At 45.6% G+C, this 15,839-nt stretch overlaps 3 protein-coding genes across 6 annotated transcripts in view; 2 read left to right on the plus strand and 1 right to left on the minus strand.

Moving 5' to 3' along the window:
• On the plus strand, positions 1–8,117 carry LOC113205434 (kinesin-like protein KIF20A). Of its 2 annotated transcripts, none has more exons than XM_052264790.1 (28): positions 1–325; positions 525–622; positions 712–866; positions 942–1,129; positions 1,208–1,274; positions 1,519–1,740; positions 1,851–2,034; positions 2,111–2,239; positions 2,321–2,619; positions 2,684–2,751; positions 2,887–3,026; positions 3,113–3,272; positions 3,341–3,523; positions 3,609–3,716; positions 3,795–3,905; positions 3,983–4,093; positions 4,183–4,233; positions 4,310–4,697; positions 4,773–4,923; positions 4,997–5,174; positions 5,256–5,420; positions 5,497–5,565; positions 5,650–5,742; positions 5,829–5,923; positions 6,000–6,040; positions 6,150–6,229; positions 6,314–6,972; positions 7,085–8,117. In XM_052264790.1, exons 1-27 carry the CDS (start codon positions 95–97, stop codon positions 6,380–6,382), a joined length of 3,834 nt encoding a protein of 1,277 aa, XP_052120750.1. In that variant the 5' UTR covers positions 1–94; the 3' UTR covers positions 6,383–6,972; positions 7,085–8,117. The 2 variants fall into 2 exon arrangements, with proteins under 2 accessions (XP_052120750.1, XP_026276851.2); XM_026421066.2 differs by having other exon boundaries at positions 2–325; positions 6,144–6,229.
• Positions 6,941–8,039, plus strand: LOC113205431 (zinc finger protein 239-like). The gene is made up of 2 exons (XM_026421063.2): positions 6,941–6,972; positions 7,085–8,039. Exons 1-2 carry the CDS (start codon positions 6,941–6,943, stop codon positions 8,037–8,039), a joined length of 987 nt encoding a protein of 328 aa, XP_026276848.1.
• The window catches only part of LOC113205430 (chloride channel protein 2), a 20,474-nt gene continuing 12,735 nt past the window's right edge, over positions 8,101–15,839 (minus strand). For 2 of the 3 annotated variants that reach the window (XM_026421061.2, XM_026421060.2), the window contains exons 2-18: positions 14,068–14,162; positions 13,737–13,936; positions 13,512–13,643; positions 13,302–13,435; positions 13,043–13,199; positions 12,696–12,821; positions 12,535–12,619; positions 12,207–12,308; positions 12,028–12,130; positions 11,805–11,936; positions 11,432–11,710; positions 11,104–11,356; positions 10,737–11,020; positions 10,517–10,659; positions 10,232–10,403; positions 9,670–9,897; positions 8,101–9,586 (exon numbers count right to left, since the gene is read on the minus strand). In XM_026421061.2, the coding sequence (XP_026276846.1) occupies positions 9,362–9,586; positions 9,670–9,897; positions 10,232–10,403; positions 10,517–10,659; positions 10,737–11,020; positions 11,104–11,356; positions 11,432–11,710; positions 11,805–11,936; positions 12,028–12,130; positions 12,207–12,308; positions 12,535–12,619; positions 12,696–12,821; positions 13,043–13,199; positions 13,302–13,435; positions 13,512–13,643; positions 13,737–13,936; positions 14,068–14,162 (2,850 nt within the window). In that variant the 3' untranslated portion in view covers positions 8,101–9,361. Of the gene's footprint in view, positions 9,587–9,669; positions 9,898–10,231; positions 10,404–10,516; positions 10,660–10,736; positions 11,021–11,103; positions 11,357–11,431; positions 11,711–11,804; positions 11,937–12,027; positions 12,131–12,206; positions 12,309–12,534; positions 12,620–12,695; positions 12,822–13,042; positions 13,200–13,301; positions 13,436–13,511; positions 13,644–13,736; positions 13,937–14,067; positions 14,163–14,298; positions 14,732–15,839 lie in introns of all 3 variants that reach the window. The other variant, XM_052264793.1, reaches the window with a different exon arrangement.

Here is a 15,839-nt window from a genome sequence, read left to right on the forward strand (position 1 = left end):
TTTGCAACGGAACTTGGCGCGTCCTTCTGGCCGGCCCAAGGCAATAGCCAGAGAACTTTGTTCATTTCACTTCAAATGATCTTCGACCGTCGCTATGTCGTCGAATTTAAATTCGTTTGTGTTGGATCAGCCTTCTTTCTTACAAACACGTGATCCAAGTATTAATGGCTGGGACCAACGAGTACGTTTTGTGGCACCTGTGCGAAAACAACTATTCAATGGAGTGCTCGAAGAGGAGGAATTGGAATTGGAAGAAAGCAAATCTGAGAAGACTAATTTCAACACCTATCTTCGATTGAAACCAAGCTCCGTCCCCGCAGACCAGGTCTTGATTTATTATCTCTCTCTTTTCTCTGTGGAAGAGTTCTTTCTGAACGTTTCTATCGATACGCTGAGCAACGAGTGTTGATTTGCGGCTGTAATATGGTTGTCTATTTTGAAATATTATTGGCCAGGTTATACCTGGTTACTATGACCTGCTTTGAACTTCATATTTGATTTTGTAACTGACTTTATATTTGCAGGCAACGTTCTCTGTCCTTAATGATACAACCGTTGTCACAAATCCTCCGAAAGAGTCTGCAACCTTCAAGAATAAAATTTCAGGGAGAGTGCTTCATCAGTATGTTCTTAATACATTCTTAGGTTTTATTGTGTTTTCTACCTCTTCTGATTGTGGTGCTCTTCAATATTACTTTCATTCAATTTCAGGTACACTTTCACTAAAGTGTTAGGCCCTAATACAACACAGAAAGAGCTTTTTGACGAATGTGTGTCATACCAGATCAAAGATTTTATTCTTGGCAGAAACTGTCTCATGTTTGCTTATGGAACAACAAATGCTGGAAAAACTCATACCATCCAAGGTTTTAATTTATTCTCACTAATCTATTACTCTAAGACAGAAGTGTGACTTTAATTCTGCCTCATTTACTCACCAGGTAATGGATCAAGTCCAGGCGTTATTCCAAGATCCCTGGATTTATTGTTCAAGAGTATTCGAGGTCAAGTATCAAGCGTAGGGCGCTACAAACCAGATAAAGTTGAAGGCATTGTTCAACTTGATTCTACTACCATTGCTCTTGAACTAGAATATAAAAACCGTATTCTTCAGTGGAATTGGGATAAGGTAACAAGCAAATATTAAATCTTCTAAGAATTATGCAATGCATATATTAATATTTCTCAAATTCTGATTAATTTATAGCCTCTAGAACCAATCAAGTCTGGAGTTACAACCTCGTCTTGTGATATAAGTGGAGGGAGTGAATCAGGTATGGGCCTTGTTATCAAATTCAGTAATAATCCTTTAAGCAAGATTGTGTTATGCACCATCGGTTGTTATGTGATTTCATCATTTCAAGTGATAAATAGTAGTAAAAAATAATAGTAAAAAGTAGTTTAAAAAAGCATATAAAGTTATTTTGAAAACAGTAACTTTTAAAGGTAGTTCCTGAAGTATTTCAATTTTATTATTTATGTTCTCATTAAATCTCTTTCATTGTTTTTCTTTTTTAGATTTCATTTCAAATACCTTTAGAGAAATGCAAAAAACCCTTTCCAATGACTCCCCGATTGATATGTCTACTGAGGGGGATGTTGTTTATGGTGTTTGGGTATCATTTGCTGAAGTGTACAATGAATGCATATACGATCTCCTTGACCCAATTGTGATTCGCAACCGTAAGCGAGTTCCACTTAAAATGTCCCAAGATGGAGATGGCAATACATTTATTAGAGGTATGGAGTATGGTCTTTTAATAATGGAGTAAATTTTTCTTTTGTGTCCATGTGAACAGCTGTTGATTCTCCAACTAATTACTTACTGTCATTTATTGTACACATTCCAGACCTTAAAATGGTTCATGTTTCTTCTGGAGACGAAGCCTTTCATGTGATGTTGTATGGAAAAGCAAACCTTCAGGTAGCTGCCACTAATAAAAATATGCTCTCCAGTCGTTCACACTGTATATTTAGCATTAAACTTGTACGGTATGCTAATTCTGATGACCCGACGTGGGCAGTAGTAAGCTCGTAAGTTGTGTCAATAATACATAGTTTGAGAGGTCAGGGGTAGCTGCTAACTCAAGATTGGTTTTGTATCAAATAGGTTCACCTTTTGTGATTTAGCTGGGGCCGAAAGGGCTAAAAAAACATTGAATGCTGGAGACAGGTTAAAGGAATCCAATAACATAAATTCCTCTCTCCATGTGCTTGGCAGATGCTTAACTACCATCAAGTATGTTGCTTTTACTTAATCTAATCTAAAGCATTTTTTTCTTTAGAATTGTTCAAACTTTTAGTATTTTGCCAATTACAGAGAGAACCAAAGGAAGAAAGAAAGAAAACCAGTTCCATACAGGGATTCAAAACTAACCAGAATATTCCAGAGAGCTCTTACTGGCCATGAAAGAATCACTATGGTTGTGAATGTGAATACAGCCCCTATTCTTTTTGATGAGACTGTAAATGTTCTCAAGTTTTCTGCAATCGCCAAACAAATTGTTTTGGAAACCCCTATTAAAAAGTCAAAACCTGTGGCCAAGAAAAGTCGTTTCTCCCTAATGGTTACCAGGCCTAACCATCATGGCACTATTTGCTGGGATGCCCCGCTAAATGGTTGGTACACATTTTCTTTGATTATTTTTTCTTTGATTTTTGCTTAAACCTAACTTTTATTCAGATCGTGACAAGAGTACAGACTCGCAGCATTCTGATGTTAATATCCAGAAATATAATGCTCAAAATGAGGTAATGCACCTATTACATTATTTTTAATGCATCTGTATTTGAATGTTTTTATTACTCATTTTTATGATATTACTTATTTTATAATATATACACTTGAAGAACCCTAGTTACCATCTATTTACATTACTTTTACAGGAGCTGTTGATCCTTGTAGAGAAGCTAAAACAGCAGTTGGTTCAGGAAAAAGAAAAGAATCTAACTCTGGAGAGAAACATAAGACAAACTATGACGCAGTCTTTTTCCAAAATGATAACAGACATGGAAAATTCTTACAAGTAAATACTTTTGAAGCTTTTTCAAGCTCTTATTTTCATATTTATGCTATCTTTCAACATTTGGTTAATTTATCTTATCTTTTCAGAAATAGATTGCGAGATGCAGAGGAACGTAGCGAGAATCTCGCGAATTGGAGGATAACTGTAGTTGAAAATTTCTACAAACAGCAGTTGGAAGGATCCCGTAAACGTCGTCGAGATTCGAATGCTGATGAAAGTATTGTAGAGTGTGATAGTTCTGAACCAGTAAGTAATGTAAGTTTTGGTTCCCAGTACTTCCATTTTTCAAATCTAATACTTCTAAATTTTTCTAGACTCATCGTGTACAAGAGCTAGAGGAAGAAGTTAATTTATGGGAAAATAAGTACAGTGCTGTTCACGAACTATTAAAAGAAGCTCAAGAAATACAAGCCTCACTTACAACTGAAAACTCCACTCTGAAATTCGAATTATCAAACATCAAAGGAGAATTGGAACAATGTCAACGTCAGCTGTTGGTGAGTTGTTTTCCCTATTGGAGATTACAGTTCCTTTGTGTCTTACAGAAGTAAACCTAACTTATGTTTCTATGATGACTATCAGGCTTCAGAAATACAAGATGATGGGTGCAAAGATTCTCTTTCCACGGAGCTTTCTAGACAACTAAAGAATGAAAAGGAAACAGTTTCCAACCTAAAGAGGAAAAACGAGGTGATTTCTACTACTGCATTTCTTTTGCCATGCTGTATGGTATGTGTATTTCACATCTCATGTTAAAACGTGTTACAGAATTTTGTAGAGCTTTTGGAGGAAGCCAAAAACGATTTTAAAATGATGAACAAGGACTGTGAGGAAGCAAATACTAAGGCTGAGGAGCTTCAAAAAGAATTAGTAGAAAAAGTATGTATGGACCTACCTATTGATAACTTTTTCTCATGGTAGGAAATCTTTTTCACTGTTTTGTTTGCCTATTACAGTATGATGAGGTGGCTGAACTTACCCATGACTTGGAGGAAACTCAGCTGTTGCTGCTTCAAAAATCAAGATTGTATGAGAAACTTGAAGCGCAACATGAATCTCTTCTAAAGGTAGCAGTTTTGCTGATTTTTAAAAAAAGTTACTTTTCTGCTTTTCCAATTCTAAATTACTACCCAATATCTACTTTCCGTTGCTTTAGATCCATGAAAATTGTGAGAAAACATTGAAAGGAACTACTTTATCTTCTGAGGTAAAATATATTCCATTGTAGTGTACCAATCTATTTTGAATATTATAACAGTTCTCTTTGTTTTTGTCCCCTTAAGGATCATGAAGAAACACAACGTGCCGTCGAGGAGCTACAAGGATTACAACTTAAGCTAAAATCACTCTCAGTCTCTGATGATCTTGTGGACAATACTGGTTGTGAAGGCTCGAAGGCACTTCTTACCATTACCCACTCGCTCTCTGGATCTGTAAAGTCAAAGCTTGAAGAAAATGATGTTCTCATCAAAAGAGTCAAAGAGTTAGAGGAACTCCTTCAAGAGTTGAATCAAACAATCTCAAATAAGGAAGAGAAAATTGATGCCCTTGTGACTCAAATAAGTTCTTTGGAATCTGATGTAAGTCGCCTGAATAATGTGCTCAAAGAACTGGAAAGTGTAAAAGATGAGAAAAATCAGTTGCAAGATGAGACCAAATCCCTCCAGAAAGGTAAGTGTCCTATTCTTTGAGTACTCCTACCCTTTCCTACTTTACTTATTTTATACATGTTGTCATTTCTTCTAGATCTGAAGGCTACACTGCAGAAAAACATGAAAATGCAGGAGAAGTTGGTGGAAACTCAATCAGAACTTGAAAACAGCCAAAGTAGTTCAAATCGTCTAGAACAGGAACTGAAATCTCTCCTTCAAAAGTCAAATTCTCAGTTGAACATTAGGTAAGTCGTAGCAATCTTTGTAATCCTTACTGATCCCTTCTGTTATGCTTTTACATTTCCTTCTTATTTGCAGTGTATCATCTCAGATAGAAATAGAGACATTAGGCTCTAAAGTTAAAACCTATGAAGAAACCATGAAACTTCTTAAGGATTGGAAGGAAGGTGCAGATACTGAAATTGACCAATTGAAGAAAGAATTGAAAGAATCAAGAGAAGAAAATCAAAGGTTCACAGAGACACTGCAAGTCAAGGTTGGTACAGTATGTAATTATGTTGTTTGCTGTATTGAAAACTTCAACAGAAGTCTTTTACTGTCATTGTAATTATTTTAGGAGGCAGAAATTGAGAAAATTATGAACCACAGAACAGAACTTATAAACCGATATGATCTTGCCACTAACAAAGTCCAGGAAGAACTCGATAGGGAGAAACGAGAAGTAATTAGATTACGTGATGCTTTATATAAGAGTACTCCAACTCCTAAAAAGAATGATAGTGTAAGTTTGTACCATTGGCACTTATTTTCTTAATGTTTGATTTAAGTGATCTCTTTACTGTGGTGCCATGTTGCAGGCTGAAATACGTCGTTTGAAAGACCTCGTGGAAACTCTTCAAGCTGAGCTGTCCCACCGGAAAAATGATGTAGGTGCTTTTAGTTGTGCATTCTGAAGAAATCCTTACTCTTGAATTTATCTCTAGTTAACATTTCAATGATGAAAATTCCAGGATCAGCAATCTGCTAAGAAGATTTCCAGAAGTGCAAGGAAAACATCTAAACAAGAATGCAGTAACAGTGAAGAGTCTATTGACAGTCTTAAAGTATTAAAACAACTCATTTTTTATGCTTTCTATTTTAAAGCAATCTTTAAATCAACCTCACATTTTATGTTTTTTATCTATCACAGGAAAATGTGGAATTCACAGCTCCACCATCTGCATCCAAGTCAAAAAGAACTACACATGCTGATACTAAATGTGTCACGAGTTCCAATAATGAATTGTAAGTTGCTTTATTAAATTACTGTCTATAACCATTTAGCCAAAGTTTACTGACCATTCTGTGTTCTCTTTCACAGAAAACTTGCCGAAGAGTTAGCATCTTCTGTTGAACAGCCTGGTCAGTACATTCCATAGTTTAGTTCATTGTTTTATTATTCACTAAATAACTTTTCCTGTATAATTGTGTTATGTTCAACTATTTTTATAAAATTTAATTCAAGTTCCAGAAAGCAAACCACAGAGAAGAGCGCGCAGACTTTTTAGCAGACAGCAAACTTCATCCTTTGACAGTGAAGTAGAGCTAGAGGTAAAAAGAAGGCATATAATTCCTACCTATACACTGTATACAGCTTAAGTTCCATAAACCAATAACTTTATTTCTGATTTTCAGGATGGATATCTACCAGCAACAAAACCGGAGAGTTTAATGAAAAGATCTTTACGTAATCGCAAGGATTAGAGCATTTTGTGATAGTGTACGAAACTTGTATTAGTTTTATTTTTACTCGATTTTAGTTTTAAAAAGCTCTTGTTATCCCTGTTCTATCAGTGTGTAATGTGTGTAATTTTATAAAACTTTTTATTATCATTTTAATTTTTCTCAAATTTATTGATTCCCCTCTACCTTCCCTACAAATTTCAAAGCATATTTACATGCTTCAACATGTGGTACAAAAGTAACAGTAGGATCGCATTGCTAAATATTTAAAACACGCAATGGAGTATCCTGCCCCTTCACACTGCTTACAATTCCGTATCGCGAATAGAAACACGATCGAGGAGTACTTGGAAAAAGCTCAAGGTGGTGACTTAGAGGCGACTGAATGCTTGAGAAAAGATTTCCCGCCATAATTGTAGCACCGCCTTGTGTCGACAACTGCCTCCTCTCTCCTCACAAACAGCGAAGGCGCAGGCGCAAGTGACTTCTGCTTCTGATAAAAATTTGAACTGAATTGCATTAGAATATTCGGCTACACGTTTCATGTATTTAGACATTTAATCTTGCTTCTACCAGGAAATGGAAACCCTGAAGAGATCTAAAAGAAAAAGGTATCTGACAGTTGCTCTGTATTAAGAAAGAAATTATTGTATTGAACAAGGTTATTATTTCTGTCCACAAAAATTTGTTACTTGTCCTCTTATTTTACATTTTTGGTTTCAGGGCACCAAAGCAATCCCTCACTGATGACTTCGACTACGATGCTCCTAAAACAGTAAAGAAACTGAAGCGGAAGAAACAACCGCAATGCACCTCAGAAAATCTTAGTGGACTTTATCAATGTGATCATTGCCCACTGTCTTTTCAAAATGAAGAACTCCTTTTTAAACATGAAGAAGTGCATTTTGAGACTGAGCATGTAAATGTGTGTGGGGATTGTGGACTTGTGTTTGCTTCCAAAATGTCCTTGCATGCCCACAAACGTGTGAAACACAAGGAAAAGTTGAGCTCGAAGGGTCCACGTTTCAAATGTCAAGTGTGTGATAAAATGTTCCTCCATAAGTCAGGCCTACGAACTCACTTGACTATTCATACTGGGGAGAAGCCATTCAAGTGTGATGTATGTGGACTCGAATTCAGACTTAATAGTAGTTTACAACGTCACATGTGCAAAGAGCACTTTAGTTATAAGCCCTTTAAGTGTGACCAGTGCGGAAAAGATTTTAGTCATAACAGTGACTTAATGCATCATGTGCGGTCAGTGCATGCCAAAGAGCGCCTCTTTGTCTGCCAAATATGTCATGAAAAATTTACTACTAATGTTGTTCTAATGAGGCACATAAATATTCATTTTGAGTTAAAATTAAATGAATGTAAAGTATGTGGAGCTAAGTTCTCTCACAGTGGATCATTATATAATCACATGAAAGTTCATAGTGAAGAAAGAGCATATCAGTGCCCAACTTGTGGAAAAAGCTACAAACTGAAATCTCACTTAAAAAATCACAGCTGTAAAGTGAATTCCAGGCATCCTAGAAAAGATACGTCATTAGGAAGCTCAAGTAAAAAAGGTTCAATTGATGTTAATGATGTGGAGTCAGAGAAGTCACCCAAAATAGGGGCTCATCATGAATCAGTATTTAGGCAAGAATTTAAATTGCAAGTCAGATACCCATGAGCGATATGTATTCTGCTGTGACATGTGTATTAGTGCATCTATTATCTGATATAAATGTTCATTTCATGTTCCCTGTAATTTTTATTTTATTAATCTGTACATATCACAAGTAGAAAATTCATGGACAACCGTTCCTCCAAGATCATACACAAAATTGGAAAATTGTTGGCACATTGATAAAACAAAGTGATTTGAGTCAAACATTAGCGTACACAGACAAATAATATCTATATCTTTTGTGCATATGAATTTTCTTTGTCTGCTAGGATTCTCTCTCAATTTGCTTGAGACTAATGTCAGATCTAGGGAAATCCAGTGGTCCAGAGTATAGAACTGAGGGAGGATTTTATCTTAACAGATAACACTTTGCTTACAAATAGACACTTTAACTGAAGTTTTATGAAGCTCTTGTTAAAATCACATCATATAATAATACAGCCTTTCTATTACTAATTTCAAATTGTCTTAAATTCATTTAACTAATGATAAAACCATTACAATTCATGCAACCTTTTGCATGTCTTGACACAACTGATAATTTTTTTAAGCGGTTTGTTACCAGAGTATTCTGGTTGAAATCACTAATACTAGCATTCACACCTTGTATGACTAGGACTGCAAAAGTAAAAGAAGACTTTGTGTTGGCTTTGAATGTTTAAGTAAGATGATAATTTGTGAGAAATTGCCCTACACATAAAATAATAAAAACCTTGATATAAGCGGTATGAACTACTCTAACTGAATTTGATCTACAAACATTATAACAAGGACATGAGTCATATAATTGTAAAAAGAAACATCTCAATAAATACTACTTAATTATAATACATCACATATGCTCAGAAACAAAACCCCTTTTAAGATTAGTAATAAAGGGACTCAAAACTCTCATCTCTCAACTACTTCACTTGGGATTGTTTTAAGAAAGGTAACTTCATATGGAAATTCACTGTTAAATTGTAGACTTGACATGGACATATTTTAAGGAGTCAGCTACAATTATATGCAATTTCATTTTTATAGCCCGCAAAGAAACTGATACTTCCAAGGTATAATCTGGTCCAGTCTCCCCCCCCCCCCCCCCCCCCAAAAAAAAAAAAACACCCTTTTTTTCTAAATTGACATCTTGACAAATCAACAAACCACCCAAACGGAACTAAGACATATGAGCTACCTTATTTGTTTTAGTTCATTGCCACAGCAGTCATAGGAGTTTAAATGGCACTGTGATTACCTCCACAATGGCTCATACTTTGGTTGTAACCCGAACATGGCGCATCGGTCCAGTCATGTTGTTCATGCAACACTCTGCCAACAGCATCTTAGCGCCGGTGATCCAGCGGGATGGGAGGCTCACTGGCGTTGGAGCTGAGTGCGCTGTCCATTGAGGTGAGGGTGAGGTGGTTGGGGTCGTCGCTGTCACTGCCCCGGTGCTGCTGCTGGCTCTCACTTAGTAGCGCTTCGTGGACCTCGCCGCCAGAGCCTCCTCCTGCAGGGGGCTGTGCCGGCAGCATGCCTGCGTTGGTGTCCTCGATGGCTTTGCGGAGCTGTAAATGTAAGGGGCAGCCATGCAAATCAATGTTGACTTCATAGCCACAGCGTCGTAGCCACAGCCCATGAAGAGTTTTACCTCCTTGAGGCCGACCACACCGATGAGGCGGCCGGTGGCGGTGACGTAGGCGTGGTTCACGCCCAGCATGGAGAAGAGGGAGTGTACTTTAAGTAGCGACGTTCGTTCGACGAGCTGAAAAGGCGCGGGGTCGATCTGCACTGTCCGCAGAGCCACCGGGACCTCCATTTCCTCCTCCTCCCACATCTTTTGGTCCTCAGGCGACATGTCGATGACGCGCTCCTTCGGCTTAACGGTGACGAGAAGGGTGAAGGATCTCTCATGAGTTTATTTTTAACGAGCGTGTGGAGAGCTCCACATACCATGTGGCTGACTCCCGCCGCGCACTTTCGTAGTCAAGTTATATACTGTACCGCATGCGCGCGTGCGAGTAGGTTGCCTACTCGCACGGGGCGATAAGGAGCCGTGGGCAGCGACGATAGGCAAGCCCGCCCGCACCCGCGCATGCGGCAGCGGCAGAGTGTGACTACGAAAAAGCGCGGCGTGAGCCAGTCACCTTGTTCAAAGATACGTATCGGCGTATCGTCGTGCAGGCTTCAAATACAAATGTCACACCACTCACCAGTTGGACCTTCTTGTAGGGGCTTGGGCTTGCCGGCGTGGACGACAGAGGAATGTCGCCAGGACCAGCTCCGGGGATGGTGCCGTTGCTGGCATTTACGCTGGCGTCACCGGGGTTCACGTCCTGCAGCGTCGTAGACTTTCTGAAGATGGCGTCGAAAGCTAGACGGATCCTGAGAGGGAAAGCCATTAACGATGTAGACGGACTCACTACAATCGCAATGTACAATTTCGCGTGGTGGTATTTAAAGGCCATGGTCCTCGTGGTCCTCGTGAAGGCACTCACCGGCTCTCTGCTCCCGTAACGGTTGTATAAGGTGTAAGGTTTGGGCTGTTCATCAGAGGGCCGAAGCTACTGAGGTTAAACGAGTTTGTTTTCTTCAGAATGGACTTTTTAGGCTGAGATCCAAACACCGGGTTAAAATGCGGCTGCAATGGGAAGAAACCGTTTAATTTACAGATGAATGTTTGTCCATATGGCCGCTGGCAGTGGTCTCCCTACTTACTTCTTTGTGGTTGGAGTACTCGTGTGCGGTGCGCAAGTCGGTATTGGACTGCTGCTTGATCTTGAGGATGTCGGGGGCCGGGATGACCTCGAAGCGGGAAGGGCGCCGCTGCCGCTGCTGCGCCTGCTGCTCCTCTTTGCGCCTGCGCTCCTCCTCCATGGCCCTCTCCTGCGCCTCCCGTTGCCAGCGCGCGGCCACCTGCAGTCGCCGCTCGCGCCCGATGTGCTTGTCGATGAGTTTGATTAGTTCCAGACGCTGGATGGAACCCAGCAGGATCATGGAGTCTGCGAGAACAACGGAATCAGTGAGTCGCGATGTCAAGTTGCGCACTTTATCACTTGAAGACAGTGTTATATTTTATTCCTGCCTGGCTTGTCGACGAGGGGGAAACTCCTGAGGTTCTTGTTGTCCTTCAGGACGCCCTTAAGGTCACAGTATCGCATGCCGTTCCAGATGTACTTGACCTCACGCACCATGAAGTCTTCCACGTACACGTTGTAAATGCCTGAGCTCGACGGCAACAGGTCCGGGAGGTACGGCAGCTTCTTGATTAAAATGATGCTGTCGTACAACGAGGGCTGGAGCAGCGCGGCGATGGCGTTGGCGATCAGCACAGCTATCTGCATCCAATACGTTGCTGTTATTGCCAACCTACACAGAGCACCCTGCACTGACGCGCACTCGCGCGCACTCACCATGATGGGGATGATATGGGTGATCTGGCCCGTCATTTCAAACACGATGACAGACACGGAAATGGTGTGGGTGACGGCGCCGGAGAAGGCGGCCGCCCCCACCGTCGCGTAGCCGCCAGGGATGATGGCGGCCTGCGCGCTGCCGTAGCGCACGCCGGCGGGGAACCACAGGTGCATCAGCTCGCCCACGGTGCGGCCCAGGGCGGCACCTATCTTGAAAACGGGGATGAAGCTCCCCGACGGCACCGGGATGGTGGAGGCGATAATGGAGAAGAGAAACTGTACACAGGCGTGGTGAAGCGCTGGCATGTAATTGCGAAAGTTATGATTTCGGCGGGGGTAGGGAATTCCCTGTTTTGAAATTTACGCCTACCGTGAAGATGGTGAAGCCAGCCAGGCTCCAAAACACCCCCGTGGTGTCGGTTTTCCAGTGTCGCAGCACGGCGTTCTCCTCCACGGTCAGGTCGTTCTTGGTCCACGTGAAGTTGCTGAAGAGGCCCGCCACCTGTAACAAGTGGCCGGTGTGCCGCACTGGGGCTCAACAGACTCGCCACGCCGCTCACGCCCTTGTCCCACACCCCGGCCACCGAGCTCACCTGGTCGTGCGTGTTGATGTCTGCCGCCATGAACTGGCCCAGGCCCTTAGGGAAGGTGACGGAGGCCACGAGGAGCGCCACCAGCCCCGGGTACAGGAAGCGGCTGCAAAAGTACGGTCAGCGTCACTGGGCAGCTCACTCGCCATCACGCCGAAGACGACAAAGATAGAGATGCGTACTTTTTCTGCAGGAAGGCGTTCATCCTCCTGTTGCGCCTCATGAAGGTGACGTACTGGCGGTGCACCCACACGTAACCCGCCCCGCCCAGGCCGCACATGACCCTGCGCAAGAAGACGGGGCCCCACTTACACTACCAAAGTGTACTCCAGCTAGCGGTATTGAAAAGACGGGGGAAAGAGCAAACAAGAGCTCTAACTCGCCAGGAGCGTGTCGTCGCAAGGTTTGCACTTCTCGTGTACCCACATGTTCATGTATTATTCAATATCAAATATTCCGTCAATAAATGCCATACCAAACTTTTCTATATGCAGATGACGAGCTTCTTACCCTATCAAGGAGAATACAATTAGTTCCTGGGGGTCGAAGGGGAAGTCCATGGTAAAGCTCGTCAAGAACATGGCCGTCACGGTGACTGGAAACGGCAAGGAGGTGAGTCAGAGAAGAAACGGCTCTGGAGTGGGTCCAGAAACAAGTACAATCATGCATACCTTCGTTGTTAAACCAGACTCCAAGCAACCTGAACGCGGTTGCCCCGCACACAGCGGCAAAGAAGCCCCGCCAATAGTTTCGCACCGCAAAGTACACCGTGGTGACCTCGATGCTAAACAAGACGCCTGCAAGGAGCCAAAGACTAATTAGACGAAGCGGGCGTGGTCGGTAACTTATAGCCTCTGAGGTATCTAAGAGAAGACCTCACGGTGCGCCAAGCGCCTGGCGGGTAGGCAATGGGTGCGTGTGCAATACACTTGTGTGTCGTACGGCGGATTTTGCCTACCTACCAGGCGCCCTACCTCCAACGCTCCACTGCGGAACACGGTGGGCTCGCAGGACTCACCCCCGATGGGTGCAGCGAAACAGCTCGCCACCCCGACGGCGCACGCCGCTGCCAACATCTCGGTGTTCCTACTCTCGTTCTGGTAGATGCCCTGGAAGGAGGTGACGAGCTTGGAGAGCAGCGTGGCCGCTATGCTGGCGATGTGCACCAACGGACCCTGCGCATTCGGCAGACAGATACGCGTTAGGTGTGTCTCCTACAGGGTGCGGGGGGCGGCGCGCAGGGGCGCTCTGCGAGCAGACCCAGTACTGCACCTGACCTCTTTACCCAACGGCATGCCGCTGCCCAGCGTGGCCGTCAGCCCCACCACCTTGGCCGCCAGCGTGCGAAATGTCAGGTACTCTTTGAGCGCGACGCCACGCAAGATGGTCTTCATTTCGGGGATGCCAGAGCCTGCAACAAGTCAGGGGCGTGAGCGTTCGAGGAGGACTCCGGCGGCGGGCGACGGTGGGGAGCCGGTCCGACTTACCTATGGACTGCGGCGCGATGATGTGCACGAAGCCGGCCGAGAAGAGGATGAGGAAGGTGGGCAGGCTCACCCAGGCCAGGTACTGCAGGGCGATGTGCTGGGTCGCGATGTCCCTGTACAGCCATATCCGCGCTACAACAGACGAGGTGCTGGTCAGCCGGGCCCACGCCCACAGTCGGGCGGGCGAGCGCGCCGTGTGGAGGCGTGGAGCCGCGTGGAGCTCACCTCTGTTGCACATGCCGATGCCACCGTCCATGAAGAAGGAGAGCAGGGCGACTATGAGCCCGAGGAGCGCGAGGAACACCCAGTCCTCGCCGAGGCGCGCGAATGTGTTCCTCCATAAGAAGGCGAGCACGGCGAGCACCTTGGTGGCGCACTTGCCGCGGTACTTGCCGCTGTACTTGTCGAACTCCTTTTCCCGTAACCTTCAGAAAAAAAAGTTAATGCAGACGTAATAAGCCTGCTACGCGTTCGGAGCTCACGCACAGCCCCAAATCTTTGCGCACCCTTGACTCACAGCCTATCCTCCTCACCCACCCCTCTCCCTCTCACTTACCTATCTTCTTTCCTGCGTTTCTTTTCTAGTATAGCGAGTTTTCTTGCTTCTTCTTTCGCGTATTCACCGAGGTCCTTCGTATAGCGGCCATACATCTGGAACAAACGAGAGCAAGGGACCCAGTCAAGTTCCAATTGGCCTTAGAAGTCAGGGCAGGGGAATGGACGAGGTGGACCCAGCCCCCAGGGATGGACGCATGCGTGCCGGGTGGTCCGCGGCGTTGCCACCCACCGCGGTCTGTACGTAGTCCATGTCGTCGGGGTCGGTGCCCGGCGCGGGGGGCGGGCAGGGGTAGAAGGCCTGGGACACCTTCCCCCGCCCCGCCCTCGAGTCCCCGATGAGCTCGTGCAGGTCGCGGCGCGAGACGAGCGGCGAGGGGGCGGTGTTGATGCGCCGGCGCAGCCGGTACTCGGTGAGCAGGCGGTCGAAGTCGGCCCACTCCGAGTCCACGACGAGCTCCTCGTCGTCCAGGCCGCTCGCGGGCCCCAGGCCGGCCATGGGGATGGCGATGTCCGCATTGCCGTGCCCCTCGCCGTGGTGGCCGTGCCGGTTCTGGTGGTGGTGACGGTGGTGGTGTCCGCCACCGCTGCCCGACGCGGACTTGGATTTGGAGGCCATCTTGACGCGGTGGGGCGGGAGGCGGCGTCAGTCCATCCCGTGCACGCTGTAGGGAACAGGGTCGGTGCGTTGTTGAGCGGGGTGCGGCGTGGAGAGGCGCCACGCGCGCCCGGCGCGCCGGACCCGCGTTACGTCACGGAACCTGTTGATCGCGACGCGAGGCGGCCAGGCGCCAGGACCGGACCGGGCGCCAGCCGCGCACCGGCGGCCGCGTGCGCGGGGAGAGACGCTAGCGAATCTATGCGCCGAAACCTAAGTGGAAAATATTTTGTGTGCCATGTGTATGTGAATCTGGAGGAACGGGAAGTGAAGACAATATTTGTGGTGAGCCTTTCGCCCCTATCACCTAGACGAATTCCTACCGCAGGACTATTTGGGTTTGGGGACATGAAAAGTTAGCGACGTATAACTTGCGGAGCCCCCCCCCCCCCCTTTCAATCTACTTATAGGGAGTGCCAGGTGAAGGCGGGGTGTCAGCCCGGTCCCGGTCTGGGAGCGGCGGCGGGCGGCCCTCTCAAACGGAGCAGAGCTCGTCCCCGCCGTCACCCGCCCCCACAACACACTTGGCGTTAAAAGAGTTCTTCGTTGACCTCCGCGACACTTGAAGACAGCTGCTCAGCTTCGCCCCGCCCCACCCCGCCCCGCTAGTCCAGGAGTCGGCGGCCGCGTGGTGGCCGCAGTGGTGGCAACGACAACGACGTGGCCTCAAAAAAATTATCGTGAGTCGTCCGCGCTTCCGGTACACGAGGGTCGCGGGGGCTGGGGGCTCCTCGGCGGCACGCAGGCCGGGCCGGCCGGGCCGGGGGATGGCGTGCGGGGGCGCGGGCGACTAGCCCGGGACACCGCGACTTGCCGTTACACCCATTAAACGGAACGCGAATCATACAACTCAAATTCAAAGCAGTCCTGCCACCAAGGTAGAAAATGTGCGAATGCACAATCGTTTCGATTTCAAATCTTTTAATCGACGACGTTTCGTCTGACCCGCGTAGTTTACTCGCAATGAGTATCCGCGGTATTCATTGTGCGCTAAAAATCACAACACACAACACACAACAACACACACGCACGGAGTATCGCGTCTCGCGGTGGGGGGCCGCGCGCCTCGATGCGCTCTTCCGCGGGGCAGGACCAGGACTGGAGTGGCCGCCGTC

The sequence above is a fragment of the Frankliniella occidentalis genome, unplaced genomic scaffold (genome assembly GCF_000697945.3).
Source record: "Frankliniella occidentalis isolate FOCC.00 unplaced genomic scaffold, Focc_3.1 Scaffold21, whole genome shotgun sequence".
Taxonomy (NCBI): domain Eukaryota; kingdom Metazoa; phylum Arthropoda; class Insecta; order Thysanoptera; family Thripidae; genus Frankliniella; species Frankliniella occidentalis.